The sequence below is a fragment of the Cetorhinus maximus genome, chromosome 10 (genome assembly GCF_964194155.1).
Source record: "Cetorhinus maximus chromosome 10, sCetMax3.hap1.1, whole genome shotgun sequence".
Taxonomy (NCBI): Eukaryota; Metazoa; Chordata; class Chondrichthyes; order Lamniformes; family Cetorhinidae; genus Cetorhinus; species Cetorhinus maximus.
Genome location: NC_135888.1, coordinates 109,610,319 through 109,638,146, shown reverse-complemented (window position 1 = coordinate 109,638,146; position 27,828 = coordinate 109,610,319). Strand labels below are relative to the sequence as shown.

General features: G+C 40.5%; 1 protein-coding gene across 9 annotated transcripts in view; it reads left to right on the top strand.

Annotated features, from left to right (window-relative positions):
* The window catches only part of LOC144685938 (rap guanine nucleotide exchange factor 6-like), a 412,496-nt gene that overhangs the window by 345,531 nt on the left and 39,137 nt on the right, over positions 1–27,828 (top strand). For 8 of the 9 annotated variants that reach the window (XM_078550991.1, XM_078550990.1, XM_078550985.1 and 5 more), the window contains 4 exons: positions 86–469; positions 18,158–18,369; positions 20,830–20,953; positions 24,543–24,566. In XM_078550991.1, the coding sequence (XP_078407117.1) occupies positions 86–469; positions 18,158–18,369; positions 20,830–20,953; positions 24,543–24,566 (744 nt within the window). The remainder of the gene's footprint in view (positions 1–85; positions 470–18,157; positions 18,370–20,829; positions 20,954–24,542; positions 24,567–27,828) is intronic. The other variant, XM_078550986.1, reaches the window with a different exon arrangement.

The following is a 27,828-nucleotide window of genomic DNA, read 5'->3' as shown; positions in this document are numbered from 1 at the left end:
AATTATGAATAATTTTGAACTACAGCCATAAAATGCCAATACCAAGTTTCACAGCAATATAATTTCTGTTTATTTCATTGTTCAGGTACTATCTGAAGAATAATATGGAAACAGAGACTCTTTGTTCAGATGAAGATGCCCAGGAATTATTGAGGGAAAGTCAAATATCTCTGCTACAACTTAGCACTATTGAGGTAGCCACTCAGCTCTCAATGCGAGACTTTGAATTGTTCCGTAATATTGAACCCACTGAATATATAGATGACTTGTTCAAAAGACAGTCAAAAACTGGAAATGTACATCTCAAGCAGTTTGAGGATGTTATCAATCAGGAGACATTCTGGGTTGCCACTGAGATTTTGAAGGAAACTGTTCAGTGGAAACGGATGAAGATAATTAAACATTTCATCAAAATTGCCCTGCACTGCCGAGAATGCAAGAACTTCAATTCCATGTTTGCAATCATCAGGTATGAATTAATTGTGCCTGTCAGTTTTATGGCTAATTTGATGTTATTTGGCACTGTGATGTTTCAGTCTTAAATAGGCATTATGCGAGATGTTAATTGGATTAGCCAGAATGTAGTGTTGCACAGGAGGAGTCATTTTCTCTCACAATGAAGTCTGTCAGCGCAGTCAGTAAAGCAACAAGCTTTTTTGCTACTTCCTTTCCTATTTAGTTTCAGTTGGAATTAATGAGATTAATCTTTAAAGAATATTTCCATTTTAAATTGCTTAGTTGATAAAGCAATGAATTTATTGCCTATTTTATACTTTCTGCTGAATTTCTCTGCACATCATGATGGTGTTATTAGTCAATGCCAAGCACCCCAAATCCAGAACAGCAACATATCTTAACGTTAATCTTCTTAAAGCACGTCCCACTCGATTAGTGTGACATTGGATCCCTGCATAGCCATCCTTGCAACCTCTTCCAATCAATGATCAATTTAGTACCATTTTGTGCTGAATTGTGAGTAGTTTAATGCTGTACATTCATACCCACTAGCAGTGGGACGATACTTCTAATTTAATTTGTGTTGGACCCTTACTGGCAACAGGGCCACGATACGTACATTTAGTTGGGTTAAATTAGAGCCCAAAGATGGAAAGTTACTTAAACCGCTGCATCACTCTAGTTGTGACAAGAGGGGCCAGAAAAATCAATGTTAACGTAAATTTAAAATCTGCTTTTAAAAGTGCTCACTCCATAAATGTTTTTGCTGTTTTACAGTTATTAATTTGTTCGGCATATCTGAATTAGCAAAACAGAATGAATGTTTACCTTCCTTGGGAATATCATCTCTGTCAAAACACTGAGAAAAAGTATTTAAATTGTCAGTTTCTGTACAAAGAATATGTTAAATTGTGGGACTAAGAAGAGAACAGTGAATTGACAATGTGATCCAACTTCGAGTTTTAGTTTGGGAAAATGAACTGCATATTGTGATACTCAACTGTACAGACTGCAAGATCCAAAGTTCTGTTCATGAGATCAGAAGATCAGAAGAAATAGGAGCAGGAGTAAGCCAATTGGCTCCTTGAGCCTGCTCTGCAATTCATTAAGATCATGGCTGATCTGATTATGGCCTTAACTCCACTTTCTTGCCTTCCCTTGTAATTAAAAATTTGTCTAACTTAGCCTTGAATATATTCAATGACCCAGCCTCTACTTCTCTCTGTGGAAGAGAATTACAAAGACTAATGACCCTCTGAGAGAAGAAATTCCTCGTCATCTCTGTCTTAAGTGGGTGACCCCTTATTTTTAAACTATATCCCCTAATTCTAGATTTTCCCATGAGGGGAAACATCCCTTTAACATCTACCCTGTCAAGCCCCCTCATAATCTGAAATGTTTCAATATGATCACCTCTCATTCTCCTAAACTCTAAAGAGTATAGGAACGTAGGAAATAGGAGCAGGGGTAGGCCATTTGGCCACTCAAGCCTGTTCTGCCTTTTACCTAGATCGTGGTTGATCTTCCTCAATGCCATTTTCACACACAATCCCCAAATCCCTTGATATCCTTGATATTTAGAAATCGATCAATCTCTGTCTTAAACATGCTCAATAAGTAAGCCTCCACAGTCCTCTGGGGTAGAGAATTCTAAAGATTCATCACTCTCTGAGTAAAGAACGTCCATCTCATCTCAGTCCTAACTGTCCTACCCCTTATTGTGAGACCCCTGGTTCTAGATCCAGGGGAAACATCCTTCCTGCATCTCCCCTGTCAGGCCCTGTAAAAGTGTTGTATGTTTCAATGAAATCACCTCTCGTTCTTAAACTCTAGAGCATACAGGCCCATTCTCCTCAATCTCTCCTCATAGGACAATCGTGCCACCCCAGGGATCAGCTTGGTGAGCCTTCATTGCACTCCCTCCATGGCAAGTTATGTCTCTTCTTTCCTTAGGTAAGGAGACCAAAATCATGCACAATACTCTAGGTGCGATCTCACCAAGGCTCTTTACAACTGCAGCAAGACTTATTTACTCTTGTACTCAAATCCTCTTGCCATAAAGGCAAACATACCATTTGCCTTTCTAATTGCTTGTTGCACCTGCATGTTAGCTTTCAGTGATAAATGAACAAGGACACCCAGATCCCTTTGGATATCAACACTTCCCAATCCCTCACCATTTAAGAAATATTCTGCATTTCTGCTTTTCCTATTGAAGTGGATAATTTAACATTTTTCACACTATATTCCAAGTGCCATATTCGTGCCCACTCACTTAACCTGCCTCAATCCCCTTGAAGTCTCTTTGCACCCTTCTCACTACTCTCATTCCCACCTAGTTTTGTGTCAGCCGCAAACTTGGAAATGTTACATTTAGTCCCCACATCCAAATCATTGATATAGGTTGTGAATTGCTGGGGTCCAACCACTAATCTTTGCGGTATCCCATTAGTCACGGTCTGCCAACCTGGGAATGACCCATTTATTCCCACTCCCTGTTTTCTGTCTGTTAACCAATTCTCAATCCAAGCCATTATATTACCCCAAATCCTATGTGCTCTAATTTTATTTACTAACCTCTTCTGTGGGATCTTATTGAAAGCCTTCTGAAAATCCAAATACACCATATCCACTGATTCCCCCTTATTTATTCTGATAGTCAGGTCCTTAAAAAAACTCCAACAGGTTTGTTAAACATAATTTCCCTTTTATAAATCCATGTTGACTCTGCCCAATCCTGCCATTATTTTCTAAGGGCAGAATTTTCTGCCCACCAGGCGGGCGGGCCCGACCCAATCTCCAGTGGGCAGGGAGCCGATCTCCGCCGCCATTTTAAGTGGGCGGGCCAATTAAGGCCTGCCCAGCGTGATGCCCGGTGGGAAGTGCTATGCGCTTCCTGTGCGGGCGGGGGGGGGATTCTCCAAATGCGAGAGGCTAAGTGCTGCCTCAAGGAGATCGCTTACACTTGTACAAACATTAAAAATAAAAAACTCCTTAACATGTCCCCCTCATGTGACAATGTCACACGAGATGGGGCATGTTAATAAATTTCACTCAAACTTTATTAAAGTTTTTTAAAACCCTACATGAAACCTCATCCCGCCGGTGGATGAGGTTTCATGTTTTTTCAGAAGCCCGACGGGGCCTCTGGCCTGCCAACCAACCTCAAGGTTGGATGAGCAGGTTCTTTAATTGTTTTAATTATCCTGTCAATGGCCTCAATTGGCCATTGAAAGGTGGGCAGGTGCACAGCTGATTTGGCTGTGCCCCCGCTTTCCTGAAAATTTAAATGGAGCGGGATGACGTCAGGGGTTCCCCCCGACGTCATCCCGCATCATTTTGTGCGTCGGCGAGCAGGCCCTGCCCCCTGCTCGCCGACGGCAAAATTCAGCCCTAAGTGTCCGGTTATTCCATCTCCAGTATTGCTGAAAAAAGAACTTGCTATTAAAGCTTTTCATCTTGTACTCTTCTTATGCAGTATAAATTGTTCCCCTGTTACTGTCGAAAATTCTTGCATGTTACCCTGATGAGTGCAATAGGAAAAGCTTTGATAACATGTCTTTTTTTCAGCAGTACTCAAGTTCTGTACTACCAAACGACTATTAGTTATTACATCCTTTATAATAGATTCTAATAATTTCCCTACTACTGATGTCAGGCTAACAGGCCTGTAGTTTCCTGTTTTCTCTCCCTTTTTAAATTTGCTACCTTCCAATCTGCAGGAATAATTCCAGAATCTATAGAATTTTGGAAGATGACCACCAACACATCCACTATCTCCACAGCCACCTCCTTCAACACTGATGTAGATCATCAGGTCCAGGGGAATTACCAACTTTCAGTCCCATTAATTTCTTCAGTACTTTAATTTTTTGATATTACTAATTTCTTTCGGTTCCCCATTTTCGCTAGTCCCTTGGTTCTCTAGTATTTCTGCAAGGTTTTTTGTATCTTCCTCCTTGAAGACAGACACAGAGTATTTGGTTAGCTTCTCTGCCATTTCCTTATTCCCGATTTATAAATTCTCCTGTCTCTGCCTGTAATGGGCCCACATTTGTCTTTGCTAATCTTTTCCTTTTTACTTACCTATAGAGGTTTCTACAGGCTGTTTTTATGTTTCTCGCAAGTTTACTTTCATATTCTATTTTCCCTTTCCTTGCCAGTTTCTTGGTCCTTCTTTGCTGAATTCTCGTCCTCTGGCTTACTACTTCTTTTGGCAACTTTATAAGCCTCTTCCTTTAATCTAATACAATTTTTAACTTCCCCTGTTAGTCACGGTTGGATCACTTTTCCTGTTGGGTTTTTGTGCCTCAAAGGAATGTATATTTGTTGTAAACCATAGGTCTAACCTGCTCAAGCTTTCCTCATAAGACAATCCCTTCATTCCAGGAATCGGCCTCGTCGTATCTTTTCTAAAACTGCTTTCAATGAAGATATATCCCTCTTTAAATAAGGGGACCAAAACTGTACACAGTACTCTGTGTGGTCTCACTAATGTCCTGTACTATTGTAGCAAGGCTTCCCTACCTTTATATTGCACCCTCCTTGTAATAAAGGCCAACATTCCATTTGCCTTCCTAGTTACTTGCTGTACCTGCATGCTAAGTTTTTGTGATTCATATACAAGGACACCCAGATCCCCCTGTACCTCAGCATTCTGCAGTCTCTCTCCATTTAAATAATATTCTGCTTTTCTATTCTTCCTGCCAAAGTGGACAGCCTCACATTTTCCCACATTATACTCCGTTTGCCACATTTTTGCCCATTCACTTAACCTATATATTCTGTAGACTTGATGTATCCTCCTCAACTTGCTTTCCTACCTATCTTTTTGTACCATCAGCAAATTTAACTGCAATGCAGTCGGTCCCTTCATCCAAGTGATTGAGATAGGTGGTAAATTATTCAGGCTCCAGCACGAATCCCATGCTGCACTTCACTAATTACAGTTTGCCAGACTGAAAATGATCCATTTCTCCCAACTCTTTGTCTCCTGTTAGTTAGCCAATCCTCAATGAATGCAAATATAACACCCCCAACACATGAGATCTTGGGCCATAACATCTGACTTGCGTCGGAAAGTGCTGGCCCGCAGGAATTATAAGAAATAAATACCTACTTACCTGAATTTGAAAATTATGTTGACACTTCTATTGGCCGGAGTTACTTGGAGGCTGCATTGAAAGACTCCTCGCAGGCCCCAGCGAAGCCTAGCTCCAGCGCATTCAAGGAGAGGCCGTGCCCCCTTTTTTACAGAACTTGCTGTAGTGTCAGAGGTCGGGGAGGGGTTTGGGGGCAACGGAGGTCGGGGGTTTGGGGGCGTTGGATGTTGGGGAATAGGGGGCGTTGGGGAGGGGTGGCATCGGGGTGGATGGTGTCGGGGGTTGGGGGCCCCGTCGGAAGTCCGGGGGAGTGGGGTGCGTCGGAGGTCGGGGGGCTATGGGTGTGTCGGGGGTGTGCTGGAGGTGGGGGTTTGTCGGAGCTGGGGGAGTGAGGGTGTGTCGGGGTGGGGTAAGTGGGGGGTCGGTATGTGGAGGGTGTCAGAGGTCGGGGGGAGTCCTGTTGAGGGGGCTCGGGGGTGTTGGGGGAGCCCTGTGAAGTTGGTCTGGGTCTTTACAATAGCTACTCAGAAGTTAGAAGAGGTTTTAATGCTTCTGACTTTTTATAACTATTGGTATAACCCTGGCAGAACCATCCGAAGTTTGCGATTTAAACCGCATTTTCGGATGGTTCCCAGCACAACGCAATTGCCCACAGGCACTGTGCACTTTTGGGCAATTGCCATGCAAACTCTTACCTGGGAACTTCCCAGAGAGATTCCCCAGCACATCTTTGGGGTACCCCCCAAATCTGACACTGGTGAGCTCCGAACTTACACACCCTTATTTTGTGTGGTTATCTTTTAGCCACCTCATCCAATGCCTTTTAGAAATCCAAATATACTACATCTGCTGGTACCCCTTTATCCACCCTGCTGGTTACATCCTTAAGTTTGTCAAACATAATTTCCCTTTCCCAAAACCATGCTGACTCTTCCTGATTGTATTATGATTGTCTAAATGTCGTGCTAATAACTCCTTAATAACGATTTCTAGCATTTTCTCAATGACAGATGTTAGGCCTGTAGTTTTCTGATTTTTGTCTCTTTCCTTACTTGAATAGAGCTTTTACATATGGGGTTTCCCAATCCGTTGGGACCTTTCCAGAGTCTTAAGGAGTTTTGGAAGATTTTAGTCAATGCGTTCCCTATTGTTGCAGCCATGTCTTTTAAAACCCTAGGATGCAGGCTGTCTGGTCCAGGGTACTTGTAAACTTTAGCCCCACCAGTTTTCCCAGTACTTTTTCTCTAGCAGTCACGATTGTTTTAAGTTTCTCTGTCCCTTTTGGCCCCTGCTTCTCTGCTATTCTTGGGATGTTTTTTGTGTCTTCTACTGTGAAGACAGATACAAACTTCTTGCTTAAAATTTCTGCCATTTCCTGTTTCCCATTATTCTCCAAACTCATCCTCTGAGAGACCAGTGCTCACTTTAGTTATTCTTCTCCTATCTACATACTTGTAGAAGCTTTTCCAGTCTGTTTTTATATTTCTTGGTAGTTTTCTCTCATACTCTAATTTCTCCCTTTTTTTTTGTCATCCTTTGCTGGTTTCTGAAATTTTCCCAATCTTCTGGCCTGCCACTAATCTTCAGCATTGTATGTTTTTTCTTTCAATTTGATACTATCCTTAACTTCCTTAGCTGGACATGGATGTTGCATACTTCTCGTATAGCCCAATGAGAGAGAAAGACTTTACAAGAGTTATGAAATATCCCTTTAACTGTCTGCCACTGCTTCTCTACCGTCTTATCTTTTAACCTATTTTCCCATTCCACTTTAGCCAACATCTGTCTTCGCACCCTTGTAATTGCCTTTATTTAAGTTTAAAACTCTAGTTTCAGGCTCACATTTCTCACTGTCAAACTGAATGTTAAATAAATGTTATGATCACTCTCGCCAAGAGCATCCTTTACTATGAAGTCTACAACTAATCCTGTCTTATTGCACTTACCAGGGCTAAAATAGCCTGTTCCCTAAGAAACAGTCCTGAATATACTAATTTTGCTAATTTGATTTGTCTATACAAAGATTAAAATCATCCATGATTATTACCGTACCTTTCCTACGAGCCTCCACTATTCCTTGATTTATACTCTGTGCTAAAGTGTAACTATTGTTCTCATTTTGAGAGTATGCAAATGATGTACACTTATTGTTGAGGAACCGGGATGTAAAGCAGCATGTGCCCAGCAGTTAGTAACGTTAGAGCAGAGTTTCAGCTGTTGCTGTGAGTGACGGTGATTGCTGTATTCCTAGAGTAGACCTGTCTGTTGAGCTATCCAGCAATGTACATATATTAGTTGTAATCTTCAAATAAATCAAACCTACATACAGTTTACCGATCCTCTGTGTGTGATTGGTGAAGCCAGAACCGCAACATGGTGGCAGTGTTGTGAGTTTGAAGATCACAAGAGGAACTACAGACAAGATTTGGTGCAACACAGAGGTTTATGTGCATTGTAAACCTGGGAGGCAGAGTCCCTATACAAACAGTACTACCTGATTTGTGGATAGCAAGATTGGTGGTGAATGGAAGCAACGGGTCGGATCAGGTTTGCGCTGTGCAGTCAGTTTTGAATCCGGCAGAAAAGCTGCAGGGCCATTGAGAAATCCTTGGGATGCTGTTCCAGCGTAAAAGATGAAAAGCATGCAAACCAGAACAACAGTGCCACTGGTATGAGTGTAGCAGAAACCTGAACTGCAGAGAATTACAAAAAAAGGCAAGTGCATTGCTGAATCTCTCAACGGTGTAGAGAGATTACATATCCCCAATTAGTCAAGAGTGTCTGTAAAAGACAGGGAGCCTCAGGAAGATGACCACCAAATTCCCCACATGAATTGGTAGGCCACAGATGTCCCATCCAAATTTAGGTTTTTTAAACAAAGGATGGAATTATGCTTTTTAGATTTATTCATCACAGTACTAACACCGAAAGAGCAAGCAGTGAAAATAAAGTTAGCCATTGGAAACGAGGGGCTGTACAGAGTCAACACTTTGGGCCTGTCTGAGGAGGATCAGAAGGACCTTGTTAAGCTGTGGGACCTGCTGGAAGATCAACTTTGTGTGATGGTGAACTTTAGAATACACCAATTGGAACTGATGGATTACAAACAACAGCCATAGAATCAACTGATCAGTTTGTTGGCAGGGACTGCGATTTTTGGGAAGCTGAGCTGTCTAAACAGATAATGAAGCTAGTTATAGCTTCAATGCCGATTAAAATCTTCCAAAAAAGAGCTTTTGGAGAAAAAGAAATATTGCACACTGCTAAAAGACAGCAGAAAATATTGAAACCACTGTGGCTAGACAATGACACCTGCAAGCATTGGGTGCAGCTACCAGTGTTAGCGCAGTAGCCAGGATGCAGAAAGCAAGCAAGCTGTGTGGGAAGTGTAGTCACATGTACCCATCGCAAAGCTGCCCTGCATTCCAAGACCGTTGGTATGGGTGTAAGGGGACATTGGGCTCGCCAATGCAGGAAATCTGGTTTCAGAGGTGCAACCAGAGGTCACAATAAGATACAACCAAACGAAAATATGAGCAGTATACTGGCAACAACAATAAGGAGTATGCCAGGGACTCTCATAAACGCAAGCACATAGACGAGGTGAGCAATAAGACAGACTAGGGTGAATATTCAGAGTGGAGAAATCTTAACCAGAAAGTGAACAGGCTTTCCACTTTGTGAATGTGACACGATGTGTGGATGAAGTTAAACAGTTAGAGGCTTTTGCTACTGTCAGCATCATATGCCTGAAGAAAAGCAGCAAACGTGCTCACAGGCAAAGTCGACACGGGGACGACTGTGGACATTATCACTCAGAATTCTGAAGGATATGTATCTGGATTGTTGGGAATCAACAATCCTGTGACAGCCAAGCTAACTGTGTATAATGAGTCACCCATTGCATTTGTACATTGACATTGAAATGCAGTTACTGCAAATCTGCTTGGAAACTACAAGTATTCCACCTGGCGGACACAAGTGAACCAGCAGTAGCAGGATTACCAACGTGTATGAAACTCAACATTGTGACCATACACATGATCACCAATGCATCAATCGCAAAATAACTGCATTGAGTCAGTCCATGACCTACAACATATATACCCAGACAGATTTGACACAATAGGAAATTTCAGAGGTGATGGTGTACTACATCTCAGAAAAGATGCAAATCGATCGATTGTGCAGTGTGCACTTACAGGAGAAGCCTAAGTGTGGGTTGAATATGGAACATAACAGCATCATCCATCGTGTGCATCGTTACACTGACTGGTGCAGCTCCATCATATGTGTACTGAAAAAAGATGGCTTGGATCCAAGACATCTAAATCTCATTCTAAAGAGATGCCCACACAAGATCCCAACATTAAAAGAATTGAATCCCAAATTCACAAGTTTTTCTCAAGGTTGGATGCGAAACACTGATATTGGTCGGTTCATTTGGCAGAGGGATCTCAAGAAATGACTACTTTCAGGAGACCATTTGGAAGCTATCGCTTCCAGCAATTACATTTTGGTTTATCCATTAGTCAGGATCAGTTCCAGCAGCATATGGACAGAATTACAGAAAATATTCCTGGATGCATTGGATTGCCGATGATATTGCAGTGACGTGCAAAGCCAAAGAAGAGCATGACCGAAATTTAATTCCAATTAACTAACCTTGCAGCTGCCTCAGCCGGGGAGCTTGTTTTTCACTGGCTAAGAATGAAGTAAACTACAAGTTAATGTTACAGTTAAGCTAAACGCTTAATGCAAACTTGACTAGATTTCACAAAGAGATGAACCCTTAAAATTCCCTCACTTACAAATTTCCAGAGTTAAGCTTTCAGCCTTGCTGCACTCAGACAAAGCTGCACATTTGTGCTACTATTCTTGGTCCAGGCTGAGTTAATCTGAGATGGGAAAGCAATCGCATTATTACAGTGTTACATTTGACATCACCCTCCTTGATCAAATGAATCACATAGTGGCCTGAATTTAGTGGTAGGAGTAACATTGAGGCTATCAGTGCTCACTGTTATTAGGGAGTAAATCAGAAAGCAACTTCTAACTTTTGCATGTATACAGTTAAACACAGAAACCAGGAAGTTCTTCCACAAGCTTCACGACACCAAAACATCCATAGAGATTCAACAGTAAAACACATGAGGAGCAGGAACGTAAAAATAGGAACAGGAGTAGGCCATTTGGCCCTTCAAGTCTGCTCCTCCATTTAGTAAGCTCATGTCTGAACTTCCGCCTCAATACCTTTCCGTATTATTCCCATATCCCTTCATTCCATTAGCACCCCCAAAATCTACCAATCTCTGTCCTGAATATAATTCTTTGGAACAGGGAATTCTTAAGATTCTCACAACACTTTGAGTGAAGAAATTTCTCCTCATCTGTCGTAAATGGCTGATCTCTTATTTTGAGGCTGTAACCCTGAGTTCTAGACTCCCCAGCCAGGGGAAATTTTCTCCCAGCATCTACCTTGTCAAGCCCCATAAGAATCTTATATGTTTCAATAAGGTCACCTCTCATTCTTCTAAACTCCAATAAGTACAGACCCAACCTACTCAACCTCTCCTCATAAGAAAATCCCTCCATCCCCGGGATCAACCTATTGAACCTTCTCTGGACTGCCTCCAATGCCAGTATAAATTTCCTTAGATAAGGGAACCAAAACTGTTCACAGTATTCTGTGTGTGGCCTAACTAGTGCCTTATATAGTTTTAGCAAGACTTCTCTATTTTTACACTCCATTCCCTTTGAAATAAAGGCCAACATTCCATTTGCCTTCCCTATTATCTGTTGAACTTGTACGTTAGCTTTTTGGGATTCATGCACAAGGACTCCCAAATTCCTCTGCGCTGCAGCCTTCTGCAGTCCTCCTTAATTTAAATAATATTCGGCTCCTCTATTCTTCCTGCCAAAGTGCATAACCTCACATTTTCCCACATTATATTCCATTTGCCAAGTTTATGCCCACCACTTAACCTGTCTATGTCCCTCTGTAGACTCCTTGTGTCATCCTCACCACTTGCCTTCCCATCTAGTTCTGTGTCATCCGCAAACTTGGTGATCATACATTCGCTTCCCTCATCTAAGCCATTAATATATATTATAAATAATTGAGGCCCCGGCACTGATCCCTGTGGCACTCCACTTGTTACAGGTTGCCATCCCGAAAATGCCCCCCATCGTATCCCAACTCTCTGTCTTCTATTAATTAGCCAATCCTCTATTCATGTTAATATGCTATCCCCAATACCATGGGCTCTTACCTTATTAAGTAGCCTTATGTGCTGTACTTTATCGAATGCCTTTTGGAAATCCAAATAAATTACTCCTACTGGTTCCCTTTATCTATCCTGCTTGTTACCTCCTCAGAGAATTCTAATAGATTTGTTAGGCATGATTTCCTCTTCATGAAGCCCTGCTGACTGTTTGATTATATTATGCACTTCTAAATGCTCTGCTATTCCGTCCTTTATACTAGACTCCAACATTTTCCCAATGACAGATGTTAAGCTAAGTGACCTATAATCACCTGTTTTTTGTCTCCCTTCCTTTTTGAATAAGGATGTTACATTGGCTGTTTTCCAATCCTCTGGGACTTTTCCAAAAATCCTTAGATTCATGAAGATTACTAGCAGTGCATCCACTACCTCTGTAGCTACTTCCTTTAGTATCCTGGGTTGCAACCCATCAGGTCTAGGGGACTTATCGGCCTTTAGCCCCATTAGTTTCCCTAGTTCTTTTTCTCTAATGATAATTATTGTATTTCCTCCCCCCCACCTTTTGCCCCTTGATTATTTCGTATTTTTGGAATGCTATTTGTACCTTCTACTGCAAAGACTGATGCAAAGTATTTATTCAACTTGTCTGCCGTTTCCTAGTTCCCCATTATTATTTCCCTGGCTTCTTTCTCTAAGGGGCCTATGTTCACTTTGGCCTCCCTCTCTTCCTTTTTATATATTTAAAGAAGCTCTTATTGTCTGTTTTTATATTACTTGCTAGTTTACCCTCAAAGTTTATTTTCTCCCTCTTTAGTATTTTTTTGGCCGTCTTTTGTTGGTTTTTAAAACTTTCTCAATCTTCTGGCTTACAACTAATCTTTGCCACAAAAATTCTTTCAATTTGATACTGTCCTTAACTTCCTTGGTTAACCATGGATTGGCTTATCCCCTTCCTTGAATCCTCCTTTCTCACTGGGATATACCTTTGTTGAGAGTCTATTTTCTTAAACGCCTGCCATTGTTCATCAACCGTCTTTTCTGCTAAGCTGCTTTCCCAGTCCACTCATTCGATTGTAATTACCCTTATTTAAGTTTAGCACAGTTATTTCCGACCCAAGTTTCTCATTCTCAAACTGAATGCTAGATTCTACCATATTATGGTCACTATTTCCTAGGGGATCCTTTAATCTGAGATCATTTATTAAACCTGCCTCATTATACATTACCAGATCCAACATCCCAGTGCATTACCCTGGGTCACTGGATTACTAGTCCAATGGCAATACCACTATGCCACTGCCTCCCCCTACTCAATGCATGCCCCAGCTCCTATCCTACATTGGTTCCCGGTCAAGTGATGTCTTGATTTTTAAAATTCTCACCCATATTTTCAATCCCTCCTTGACCTCAGTCCTCCCTATCTCTGTAATCTCCTCCAGCCCCACATCCCTTCGATATGAACACCCCCAACTTTAATCGCTTTACCATTGGTTGCTGTGCTTTCAGCTGCCTAGGCCACCAAGCTCTGGAATTTCCTCCTACACCTTTACCTCTCTGCCTTGCTTTCCTCCTTTAAGGCATTCCTTAAAATTTATCTTTGACCAAGCTTTTGGCTGTCTGACTGATTATTTCCTGATGTGGCTTGGTGTCATATTTTGTTTTGTAATGCTCTTGTGGAACCCACTCTCTTGTGCATTTTTAAAAAAAAATTCTCCTCTATTTTAACTATCAATGTAGATAACTTTCTCCACATCTTATTCCATTTGCTACATTCTTGCCCACTCACTTAACCTGCCTATATCCTTTTGTAGCCTCTCTGCTAGCTCACGGCTTACTTTCCCGCCTAATGTTGTATCATCACCAAACTTGAATACATTAGATTCGGTCCCTTCATCTAAACCATCGATACAAATTATAAATAGCTGAGGCCCAAGCACTGATCCTAATGGTATCCTACCAGCTAACCCAAAATTAACCCATTTAATCTTATTCTGTTTTGTGTCCATTAACCAATCCTTGATGCTTCTACCTTTAATCCCATAAGCCCCAATTTTTTGTAATAACCCCTTGTGCAACACCTTACTGAATTTTTGTAAAAATCCAACTGTACTGCATTCACTGGTTCCCCTTTATCCAGCCTGCTAATTACAACCTCAGAAAAATCTCCCCCAACAGATTTTTCAAGCACTCATTTCCTTTTATGAATCTGTGTTGATTTCCCTGATCATATTGTGATTTTCTAAGTGCCCTGTTACCACTTGCTTAATTATAGATTCGAGCATTCGACCACTGATGTCAGGATAGCTGACCTGTTTTCTCGTTTCCTTTCTTTCGCGAAGAGTGGGGTTACATTTTCTAACTTCCAGTCTGTGGTACTTGCCTGTTGGATGCCCATTAAATATAGCAGAAAAAGCTATGAATTGTCTATTGACATGTAAGTTAACTTTGAACAGTGTGAAAAGTCTTAATTACTGTTCTAGCATTAAAAAAAACTTCTAAAAGTGTGTAGTCTAATTCCTTCAGTTTTTAAAAAATGTAGTATTTTTCTTTTTCTGACTCTTTCATCTTTTTCTCTCTCAATCCCATCATTTTTCCCCTCTCTCTTTATTTTGCTTTCATTATGTGATTGGCATTGAATTAAATATTCTAACTTGCACTCCTAGTTCAGACTCTGGGCTGTATTTTCTCTCTAGGGTTACAGTCCCAAAGTTGGCCTTGGCCTGGGCTGGGAACCCAGAAGTCAGGAAGTCAGTGGTGTTCTTCCTGTAGGCAACCAATTAAGAAACCATCTCAAGGACAGCAGGCAGACCAGGGAAGCGGGAGATCCAATCAGAGGACCCACAGCAAAGTTAGGCCAGCTGCCTCCCTGGGAGAGGTGGATGCTGCTGAGGTAGGCAGGAGAGCAGGAGGGTGCCTCATTCTGGAGGCACACTGTTGCCTGCAGAGAAGTCAACAAATAGAGGCTTGAAGCTGGTAGGGCCATTTGGGTGAAAGGGAAACTCCTCTGCACGAGTATTGATGGACGAGTTTGTGGCCTTTGATCAGTCCCATTGTCGGGGCATGGAGTCTCTGCTCTGATGACCACCTGGCCTGCCACTGGGAGGTTGCCTCGATTGAGTTGGTGGCCTCTGCACTTGGTGGGAAGCTATTCCAGCAGCGGGAAAACACGAGCACTATCACAAAATAGCCCCTAAGTGGGGCCTCAATTACCCTAATTGACTGCCCATCTCCATGGAGCATGCAGCTGACACTCTTCCCAGCCCACCACTGGAAAGGTTTTTCTGAGGTGGGAATGCATCGAGGAGTTGTCCCCACGCAGCTCCAATCTTGTCTCAACACGGACGGAAGTTTCAGCCCTGTGTGTCTTGGGACAGTTCTTCGATCTGTTTGGGTTAAGGAGATAGGCGGTTGCTTTCCCTGTTCACAACAGCCCCACAGGTAGCGAGTGCTGTGCTGTTTTGCTCTCTGTCGTGCAAGTAGCAGTGGAATAGCCCACAAACTCTGTGGATAATTGTGAATATAAAGAACTGCTGGTGCCATTTGTTCACCAAATGCATTATTTTGGCCATTGTATAAGCAACAGTGAAGGGCAGGATTGAACTCAACCTAGATGTCTTTATAGACAAATAATCTCTTACTGATTGCACATTTCCTGCAGTCCTATCTGGGATGAGATATTAAAGGAATGTCAGTGTCAAGGAAATTAAACCTTGTTGAGAGTAGAGAAGGTTTTTCAACTCTAGTGTGCCGTAATATCACATCATACAGTTGAGTATGCTTTGTTTTACAAATTTCCATTTCTGAGCTGGCATTATAAGAATTTTATAACAAACAGTAAATATTTTTGACCTTGATGAATGCTAGGATACTTATAACTGACTTATCAGGTGCCAGGTATTTCTTTGTTAATGGAGAAGTAAAATGTGGGAAGCAGACATTTTTTACACATCATTGTTCTCTGCTAGTCTTGGTGCAATTAATAAAAAATGATCTCTAACAGTAATTATTTATGTTACTTTCTTTAGGATTGAGTCCTAAGGTAATGTTTTTGATATGAGACTAATGAGAAGTGATTGTGCCTTTTCTGCAATATGCTAAAATCACACTTGCAATAAACTATTTCTGGCATTAAAAAAAATTGACGATCCCTAAATTAGTAGCAAGGATGCAATTATTTTGAAAGAAGTGCTTGTTTTCTAATCTCCCTTTTTAATGTCATTGTATTGAAACAAATCCATAGACTAAATAATGGATACTATACTGTAATAGTTGTGCTACTGGACTAATAATCTAAAGAATGCAAGTTCAAATCCCACTATGAAAGATTGAGAATTCAAAAAAAATCTGGAAATAGCAAGTAGATATCTTTTTTTAAAAAAGTGACCATGATGGTATTTTCTTGTCATCACAATAACTTGAACTTGAATCATGCCTTCAACATAGTGAGGTGCTAAGTAAGCAGGAGCATTATCAAACAGAATTTGACACTGAATCAGAAGAGGAGATAGTGGGACAAGTAGTTTGGTCAAAGCCGTAGGTTTTAAGGAGCATCTTAATAGAGGAAAGGGAAGGAGAGAGACTGAGGTGGAGAGGTTTAGGGAGGAAATTTCAGAGTTTAGAGTCCAGGCTGCTGAAGGCACTGCTGGCAATGGTGGAGTAATTAAAATTGAAGATGTGCAGGATGCCAGAATTGGAGAAGTGCAAAGGATCTTGTAGGGTTGTGGGTTAGAGGAGTTTGCAGAGCTTGGAAGGAATGATCCATGGAGGGATTTTTTTTTTAAAAAATGATAATTTTAAAATTGATAAAGTGCTGGACAGAGAGTCAGTGTAGGCCAGTGTAATGGGTGAACAGGCCTTCATACAAGTGAGGAAATGGGCAGCAGAGTTTTCTATAAGCTCAAGTTTACAGAAGGTGCAAGATGGGAGGCCAGCCAAGGGAGAATTGGATTAGTTGAGTCTAGAGATAGCAAAGGTCTAAAGGCAGAGGTTAAAATTCAACTGCTTCACCAACATCCTGTTGTGGCCACTTCCCCTTTAGGGAAGGAAACCTACCTCCTTACCAGGTCTGATGTATATGTCCAGTCTCATTCTGGTAACTACTGTTAACTCTTAACTACCCTTTGAAGTGGCGTAGCAAGCTACTCATATCAAATCAAGACAGCTAAGGATTCGTAATAAATGCTCTCATGGCAAAGTTCAAATTCCAACAATGAATGAATGAAAAAGTATCCAGGCTGGCAGTAGTTATGAAGAGTACTATCATATCCATTGTTACTCAGATTGGCAAGAAGTACGGAGTGGTGTTTCACAAGGTTCAGTGCTGGGGCCACTGTCCTTTACAATTTACATATCAATTTCAATTTGGATTCTGGAATCCGAAGTACGAGTTCAATATTTGTGGACAACATCAAACTGGTTGGGGGGGTTGGGGGGTGTAATTAATACGGAGGAGGATAGTGACAAAATAAATTAATATATTAAACTTGCAGAATGCGTAAATGAAATTCAATATAGATAAGTATGAGGTGGACATTTTGGTAGGAAGAGTAAGGAGGCCACATACTCTTTAGAAAATAAATGTCTAAAAAGGGTGGAGGAGCAGAGGGATTTGGGGATACAAATTCACAAATCACTACAAGGAGGGACACGGGTTAATAACACCATAAAAATAGAACAAAAAATTGAAAAGCAGAGAAGCTAAGTTAAGCTTGTATTGAACCTTGGTTAGACCATACTTAAGAGTGCTGTGAGTTGCTCTGGTCTCCATAATATAAAAAGAATATAGAGGCAATGGAAAATGTGCAAAAATGATTTGTTGGAATAATACCAGAATTGAGGGGATATATTAATCAGGGAAAATTAAACAGACTGCTTTTCTCTAAAGAAGAGAATCCTGAGGAATGATCGAATAGAAAGGTTTGTTAGGGTAGACATGGAGAAGATGTTTCTACTTGCGGGGGAGGTCAGAACTAGGGGCCATAAATATAAGGTAGTCACTAAAAAAAAATCCGCTTGGGAATTCAGGAGAAACTTCTTTACCCAGTGAACGATTAGAATGCAGACCCTCTACCTGTAGGAGTAGTTGAGGTGACTAGCATAGATGCATTTAAGGGGAAACTAGATGAACACACGTTGATGGGGTTAGATGATGAAGGGTGGTAGGAGGCTCATGTGGAAGGAAAACAGCGTTATGGACCTACTGAGCCAAAAAGTCTGTTTCTGTGTTGTAAATACTGTGTAATAAAAATGAGACTTTTAGCAATATAATCGATCTTAAACATACCCTTATTGGAATTTACTATATTCTCAAAGTGCAATTATTGTCAGATATAAGCATTAGAAAGATGTAATTGAAAGTTTTCTCTGTTTCAGTGGACTAAACCTTGCGCCAGTTGCACGTCTGAGAGGCACTTGGGAAAAACTGCCAAGCAAATACGAAAAGCTGCTTCGGGACCTTCAAGATCTCTTTGATCCTTCGAGAAACATGGCAAAATATAGAAATGTTCTCAGCAGCCAGAGTCTGCAGCCACCCATCATTCCACTGTTCCCTGTAGTCAAAAAAGATCTCACTTTCCTGCACGAAGGTATTCCATTATTAAAGTACAAGCTGCTCATGCAGATAATTCACAGCACGCTGTCAACTGCTTGATAAGTGTTTAACTCTTGCAGTGGTATCCCCAGCCTTTGTGTTAACTGTTCCAAGCTCCCATTATTTTCAGGGTAACAATAAGACCTCTGGCCACATATTCATTTTGTAACTGTGTGGGAATCTTGTTTATTCAGTGAGGCAAAGTGCTGTCAAGTTCAGGAAATTATAAACGACCTTAACAATTCGCAAGAGATGGCAGACACATTTTTTGCATTTAAATATGCTGGGCAGTCTTCTTTGATAAATGACATGCATCAAAATAGGTCGCATTTTTAAGCAAACTGAGCAGTTGTCAATCTCAGTAAGTGAAGCTTGGCAGGCCTGTATTTTTTGTGACAGCTGTATAGATTTTTTTATTAAACAGGGTGAAGGTTAAACTAATAGTCACAATATTTGTTGTACTAACTGGTATAGTGTTGTTTATTTAACAGGGTAAGGGTTGAAATAGTGTTACAAATGATGACAGGAAATTAATCAGGTCTGGAAAACCTATTCAGAATTTTATTTTTGTGTGGTATGATGCACACATTACACAAACCATCAGTACAATGTTTGTAGTAACTGCATTTGATTTAATGACTGTGTGATGTGTCCAAGAATGCTTGCCTATGTTCTAATATCCTGAATGTACTGAACTGTTCTGGATTCTGTAATAAATATTTTGAATTTTTTATTAGGATCATAACATTTGCATGAATTGGGATTTTAGAATAATTAGGAATTCTAATGGATGATGCAGGTGTGTGTAGATTTATAGCAATTAGCATTTGATATCAGATGATCTGTATCAATTCTTGTCTGTGAATCTTGTAAGCTGTTGGGTCAGCATAATAGAGAAGCTAGTTATTTATTTGTTCAGTATTTTAATTGGTATAGCTTATTCTCAAAATGTTCATGTCTAATATATTTTCCACATATAACATACCATCACATGTTACATGTACCTAGCATAATGTGAAGTGGTCTGTATTATGCACAAGAACTTATTTGAAGATCTCTCCTCCACAAGTTGCATCAGGTTCTCACATTGTATCCATTTTAACAATTCCTTTGAATCCTTAAAGGAGAAGATAACAACAAAATACTCCTACAAAAAAAAAATACCATAGATGCTGGAAATCTGAAATACAAACAGAAAATGCTGGAAATACTCAGCAAGTCAGGCAGCATTTGTGGAGCGAGAAACAGAGTTAACATTTCAGGTTGGAAAGGTCATCACCCTGAAACATTAACAAAATCCTGCTGTAGAGAACTGGATTGGGCTTTGCTGATGGCCCATATGACAGCTAATAATTTTCCATACGTACGAATTAGGAGCATTAGGGCTCTCGAGCCTGCTTCACCATTCAATAAGATCATGGCTGACCTGATTGTGGCCTCAACTCCACATTCCGCCTATCCCCAATAACCTTTGACTTCCTTGTTAGTGAAGGATCTATCTACCTCTGCCTTAAAAATAGTAATTGACCCTGCCTCCACTGCTCTTTGGGGAAGAGAGTTCCAAAGATTCATGACCCTTTAAGAGAAAAAATTTCTTCTCATCTCTGTCTTAAATGGAAGACCCTTTATTTTTAAACTGTGTCCCCTAGTTCTAGTTTCTCCAACAAGGGGAAACATCCTTTCAGCAACCATCAATTTTATCCAACCCTTCCAATTTTAAAACAATTGAGTAAAAATTTTGCATGGACTTCTGTGTACCCTCCATTTTAATAGTCTGAGGAACATGTGGGCTATAATTCCAGTCAAAAGAATCCCCTCAGAGTGAATCCCTTTCCATTGTTGCCAGTGCGATTAATCTGCAAACCCGAGCAATTGCACATTCACATTGCTGGCTGTGATAATTGCTGCCTTCTTTAACATTCATAGCACTGACCCTAAGCGCTGCTATTTCCTTAATATTCATAATACTGACTTCCAGAGCTATCATCTCCTAGACATTCACAGTGGCAATCATAGGAGCTACCGTCTCCTGTAATATTCAAAGTGTTGACCCTCGACCCTAAAAATGCACTCGTGCTTTAAAACTAGAGTCAATGGCAAATGTATGTTTTTCCTTGCTGTTGGCTGGAGTTAGTAATAAAATTTGCTGATTGCCTAATTCTGGTGATAGTAAGTTTTTTTTATGGATTTTAGAAGCTGCTCTCTGACTTTACGGCTACGCTTTTGCTTGACGTTTGATAGAAAATGACACCATGGAATTATAGCAGGAGAGACTGGTGCTGACATGGTGTAGGTCCCCTGAATTCAGTGCTGAAATGTAGTGGCTTTGAATTATTATTGCCTTTGACACTGACAGCATGAGCTCTTGACAGCTTTTGTAGTTTATGTATTATGAGTAAAGTTCGGGACCCTGCAATTAAATGCAGCATAATTTTTCACTCTGTTGCTTTCTAAGGAAATGATTCCAAAGTGGAAGGTTTGGCAAACTTTGAGAAACTGCGGATGATTGCAAAGGAGATTCGACATGTTGTCCGTATGACCTCAGTTAACATGGATCCTGCTGTAATGTTCAGAAATAGGTTAGTAACCATCGAGAAACATGGCACTGCTAATGCATGACTGTTTTTGTTGTGGGAATTGATTCTATTGAAATCTGTATTCTGAAGATGCTACTGGTGCATTTGTAACGTTCACGATCACTTGCTGGTTTACATATCCCAATAGTTGATGAAAATACTTTTAAAAGCATTAAAGTGATATGCGTGGAAATGTTAGAACATGCTATAGGACTTATAAAAGTTAGTTTATGTATTTTTTGAGAGCTGTGTGGTTTTGTGCTGATCACAGTATGATTTGTCAAAAGGACCTTTTTTGTCAGGTACAATGCTAGTTAGATGCACAATTTTTTCTCTTTTCCATCCAATGATGCCAGAAAAACTATTAATTCGATGTTTAAGCATGCTTCTATTTAAAATCAAAGTGCTGATTTGGATGAGAAGAGCATTTGGCACTAAATGTGCAATGGCCAGCTCAGGTTACAGTGAACAGCCCACTCCTTATGCAAGCTTGTGGCTAACAGTTGAGAACAAGATTGGGCTCGACTATGATGGCCCGTATGGCCAGCACTCAATATCTGGACTCAACCCAGATATCAGAAGCCAGCCAATTTTCTGAGCCATAACCCAGCAAGAGTATTCATTTAAGGAGGTTGAAAGAGAAACTACTGGAACTTTCCAGTATGTAAAGTTGGTGAGACTCACCAAATTTCCAAAATGGAAATGTTTGTGAATTGGTGACTTGGTTGCACAGTAAATTCACAGAAGTTGAAGTTATGTTGGTTGATACTACATAAGCTACTGTTACTTCTTTGAATCTGATAACTCATGTAGTTGGGCTGATGCATTCAGATTTTAAATGTCAAATTTCCTTACCAAACTGAATAGCAAAGATAAGGATAAAAAAACTTTAAATTTACCATTAATTAAAAATAGTTAAGGAAGAGGCAGCAGATAAGATCAGATAAAAAGCAACAGAAATTAGGTCTAAAAATAATCGCTGCAGTGAGTGGTGCTGCAAAGATTTTGCTAGTAAACGCAGCCTGAGCGACAGCATCTCCAATTTCAAAGCTTAAAGAGTAGAAAAAAAGTAATGAACAGTGGCATTTTTCAGTCTAAACTTCTTTGCTTTATTTTAGTCTTGCTGTTCAAGTAAACTGGAGTAAGTGACTTTAGCTTCATTTAAACAATAGCAGAAACCTATCAGATGAATTGAAGGAAGGCCAGACTCTTAGTAATGTGTATTAAGAAATAAATCATGAGAAAAATATCTCTGATGTTCAAGCGCTCTTACAGCAATATACATAACAACTTCACTCAATTCAGAATAAATTAAATCTCCATTATGCATCTAGGTTTATTTAGTCTAAATAGACCAAATGCAGCATACTTGTCTGTTGGTTCCAACTAATAAATTTTTAGTGGAACTAGAGCATTTCTGCCTGCCTGCATCCTCCAATAACCTTGACCTTTGATTAGGAGGGAGTGGTTGAGACTGCTGTTGTTAAAAATAATGTACTGTATAGCAGGAGTGTGAGATCTTTAAAGGAGAACAGGTTGCTGGTAGTCCCCTTTTGATGAGGCTATTTTCCCTTTTCCTGCTGGTGAAATTACCATGCCAGTGGAAGCAGGGTATTTCGATAACTAGAGGTGCTGTTTCCAAATCCACCTGTAAACCGACTTCTACAATGTCCAAGCATGACTGAAGTATGGAATGAGGTCAACATTGCTGTTTTCATTCATTTTATGTCCCTGCTGTTTGCTTTCTTGTCAATTTTCTTCCTTGCTTCCCTAAAGGCATTGACTCTTTCCTCTCTGATATGTTGAGTGAATGGTGAGTTGGGTTAGCATCAGCAGAGACCTTCATTAATGCAGGGTGCTGGTGAGGAGTTACTGAGTCTGACATAATAGGGGAATTGGTTTGATGGTAGTAGAGATTTAATCATCATAGAGTGCAGTTAAGCCAACCAAATATGATAATGTCCCACTACAATATCATCAGCACTTGCCATTAAAAGAAAAGAAACCTGCTATCTCCCAAAATGGTTATAAAACTGGGAATAATCCTAAAGGGTAGTAAACTTAATCCCAATTCAATTAACAATTCAGAATGCCAGCCATGAGACAAAAACAGAAAATGTTAGAAATACTGAGCTGGTCAGGCATCATCCATATAGTGAACAGAAAAGTTTGGGTATGGAACGTTCATCAGACTCAGAGAATCAGATTTTCTTAATTTTATATTTAGGTGTTTTTTTCCCAGTTCTCACAAAGTACAGATTTCCTAAAGCATACACCAAAAAATAGAGTGAAGTTATGGACTGTCACAAAGATAAAGCAAACTTTGCATATGCCTTCAAAACTGCCTTTATTGCCTATTTCAACCTGACCCAGTCTTAATTAACACAACTCCTGCTAATAACCAGATAATTGAAGAAGAAGCAGTGTCTGAATCTTACTTTCTGGTCACAACTCAAAGCTGATTCTCTCTTCCCCTATAATCCCATCCAACAAAGAACTAAATCAAATTTCCCAATCGGTCACTAAAGAAATACTTGAGTATCAGCTTCAAAGAGGAAATTTAATATATTAAAATTCTTAACTGAAATATTTTATATAAAGGAAGATATACCTCTATTTTAGTTTCTTGAAGTTTATCTTTCAGAAGTGCTGGTTAGAAGCAGCCTGAGAACAGATATTTTGTCCTCAAAATCCTTAGGATGCATCTGGGTGTTTGCAGCAGCCAGGGTCCCTCTGTTTGCTGAGTTCTGCTGGTTTGCCTGCAGAGTTACAGCAGGAATCTGGCAGAACCCTAGATTTTGGGAGCTAATGTCTTCCAACCCCTCCCCATGTGATGCCTTAAGTGGCCATTCTACCTAAAATCCATTGTTCCAAATTATGATGTTGTAAGAATGGGAGGGGGTGGTGGCAAATAGGGAATCCTGCAATAGATGCCTGAAAGCTTGTGACCAGTAGTTATAAAACATAAACAGGGCAGCTAGAGAGGCGCTATAAATGGGATGATTTCTTCCTTTCTTAATCATATTTAGATTCTGGGGTTATTTGAGTGAAATATACTTCCACTTTAAAGAAATAGTTTTAAGCTATAATCCTAAATAAAGTCATCTATGGTGGCAAAAAATGCTTTAGCAGAATCTGAAGTAGCCTGTGATCCCACCCTAATTCTGCATTGCCTCTTCCTGTATTTCTTAAGGGGCTGTGAAAATAGGTCGTTCACAAGTAGTTTGTAGTGCCATGGTGTATACGTACATAACATTCAGTACTCATCTAAAGAATCCTCTTTTTCTTCCAAATGGCTATCATAAAATATTTCAATCTTAAATATAACAGGACTATGAAACTTCGCCAATATGTGTGACATCATATCTGCAGTAGGTTTTTGGTGTTCATTTAAAAACAAGAGTACACAACTAATGCAAATTTCAGATTGTTTTGGTGTGATAATGTTGTGACTCGTGATGCTACTTTTATATCCCTCCCTGTTACTTTGTATTACACTCTTCCCCTCATCTTCCTGATCTGCTGAATTGGATTGTCTTTTCCACCTTTCTCTCTGAACACATGCTTCAATGTTCATGGCTCTCACTTACAGGAAGAAGAGATGGAGGAGTTTGGGGTAAGTAATCTGTACACAGGTGCTGAGGTCTTGGCACATAACTCTGCATCTCCTCACAACTGCCTGCCCTCTTAAAACACAGCATGTCTCACATTAACCTAATATCCACCCCACCTGCCCCCTTAGCCCAATATTGCTGTTATGTTTGCAGAATATATTTCTCAACCTTACATCAACTAAGTCGTTTAAACATTGGAAAATTGCATGTATTTCTTTACAAACTGCAAACTGTTTGTAGTAAATATGCAAACTGTTAAAGCTGCACCTGAATTTAGATACCATTTATCATGTAAATGAGCATTTATTTGGTGAATTTTGTGCTTCTCAATAATATTACTGATACATAATCGAGCACCTACACATTTCAGCATTCTTTGCATTCAACACTTCCAGGTTAGGTCTAGCACAATTAACTAAAAGTAAACCTTTCACTGCATTCCACAAGCATATTATCTTTATTACAATATTACTATTTCCCATCTTAGCTATCTTTGTCTTCAATCTGAAATTTCTGTTTAAAGCCAGTTAACATTAAAATAGGGAGCATGTTAACTAGATACAAGGTTCAAATTGTCTATACTCACTTCAACAGCATAAATGACCACTTGCATATATAGAGCTTTGCGTTTACAGATGGAAGCTGAAAGAATGGTAGGAGTGGAGGGGCTGATTTTCAGTTAGATTTGGATTGATTGGTTGGAAGAGATTAGGTAGGTGGGATGGGCCAAGGCCATAGAGGCATTTAAACACAGAAACAACATTTAAATGAGGCATGGGGGGGTGGTGGGTGAGGAGTGAATGAAGGTCAAAAAGGACAGGGGTGAAAAAACTTGGTGCAGGCTAGAATGCAAACAGATTTTTGGATTGGCTGAAGTTTAAGGAGGGTGGGGGATGGAAGGCGATCAAAGAGGGCACTCGAATAATTAAGTCTGAAGGTGACAAAGGCTTTAATGAAGTTTTCTTGGAGTGCATGTCCGCAGATCCCTGAAGGTAGCTGGATAGATAGATAAAGTGGACAGGAAGGCATATGGGATACTTGCCTTTATTAGTTGAGGCATAGAACATAAGAGCTGAAAGTTTGTGTTAGAACTGTATAAAACACTAGTTAGTCTATAGCTGGAACACTACATGCAGTTCTGGTCACCTCACTATAGGAAAGATGTGATTGTACTCCAGAGAGAATACAGAGATTAATGAGAATGTTGCCTGGACTGGAGAATTTTAGTTATGAGGAAAGATTTGATAGACGAGGGTTGGTTGTTTTATTTGGAACAGAGAAGGCTGAAGGGAGACTTAGTTGGAATATATAATATTATGAGGTGTCTACATAGAGTGGATAGGAAGGCCCTATTCCCCTTGTGGCCTGTAACTAGGGGTCATAGATATAGGGTAAGAGATAGGAGGTTTAGAGGAGACTCAAGGAGAAATGTTTTCACTCGGGTGTGGTGGGGATCTGGAACTCCCTGCCTGAAAAGGTGGTAGAGGCAAAAACCCTCATCACATTTACAAAGTACCTGAATATACACTTAAAGCCCCACCCATAAGGCTGTGGACCAAGAGCAGGAAAGTGGTATTTGGCTGGATGGCTACTTGGCTGCACCAGCTGACATGTTGGGCTGAATGGCCTTCTACTGTGCTGTAAATTTCTATGATTCTATAATTGAATCTTTAGCAAATAAACTTGACGGTAAATTTTATGGCCCACCCACCAGCAAATGTAAAGGCGGGGGCACATACAATAGAACAGATTGCCAGTCTGCCACCTTCACGCACACCCCCGAGCTGTCCCCCATATTACAGGGCATAGGTAAGGTATCAGCAACCTGCCTTCCCTTAGGCCTATTGAGGCCCTTAAGTGGATAATTAACTGCCACTCAAGTGTTCATTCTGCTTTCCACAACTTTTCAGTTTGCGGGTGCATGGCGAACAGCCTGCCAACTTTCACTGTATGGACTGCTGGTGGCCTGGAAGGGAGTGTACTTCCTTTGGGGGGGGTCCCCTGTGCTCATTGCGCACCCCCCCCCTCAAAATGGTACCCCCTTTGTCTCTCCTCCCACCTCCCCTGCCTCTCTAACCCTACGCCCTCCTCACTTTGGTCTCCCAGCCACACCTGCCTAAAATCCCTGGATTTAACAGAAGAAGAGTATCTATCTTCCTTCTTCCTTGGGGCTGCCTGTAGTTCCAGGAGTGGCCACTGCTCTCTTTGGTGCTGCTTGGCCAGCATCTCTCTAGGGCAGGGCTCCCTGTCGCTGAAGGGCAGAAGTCCCACTCTGCACTTATTAAGACTGCCCCCAGTGTATTATCACTACAGGACAGCTGGATTTCTGATCGGCGTGGTGCTGACGAACTTTTCAGCTGTGGGAGGTGGGTGCAGGGATGGGTAATCCACCCCCGCCCCCCCACAAAATCCATTCCTTGCGATTAGCTCATTATGGTCCAAATTGACAGTTCTATTTTTTTATAAACATGATAGTTGGTCCAAGTATATCCTTTTTGTGAAACTTGAATTGATTTTTCACCTCTGTACACTTAAACTTTTAAATATTAAATAGGAAAGAATTTTTTTTCCAATAGCTGTACTGACAATTTCATGATGTTTTAGTAATGCAACATGGTTTAAACTAATCATTTGTGCAATGCAGCAAAATATACATTAAAAGTATTACTTTCCATAACTAAAATGGGGGAGGAGGTGGAAAACAATAATCCCCCCCCACCTTGGCCACACTATATGCCTTTTTCTCTTTGAGAGAATAGTCAGTTTGACTCCGAATAAATCCGAATACTAGAAAGAAAGGACTTGTATTTATCATGGTTCCACAATGTTCTAAAATGTTTTACAAGCAATGGATTACTCTTGAAGTTCAGTCTTAGTTGATGTGCGGATAAACATGACAGATAATGTACATGTAACAAGGTCCCATAAACACAGCTTACCTTTATATAACACATTTAGCAGAATATAACATCCTAAGATGTTTAAAAGCGATATCAACAATAAGTGTTCTCTGACTTACATTAACTCTTTGCCACCCTATCACCCCCAAACACACCACATTTAAAAGCTAAACTATAGTAGGGACATCAGGACAGATGACCAAAAGCTTCATCAAAGGTAGGTTTTAAGGAACATTTTAAAAGAGAGAGGCAGAGAGGTTTAAGGAGGGAATTCCAGAGCTTAAAGTAGCTGAAGGCACTGCCACCAATGGTGAAACAATTTAAATCAGATAAGATGTCAGATTGGAGGAACACAGAGGCCATG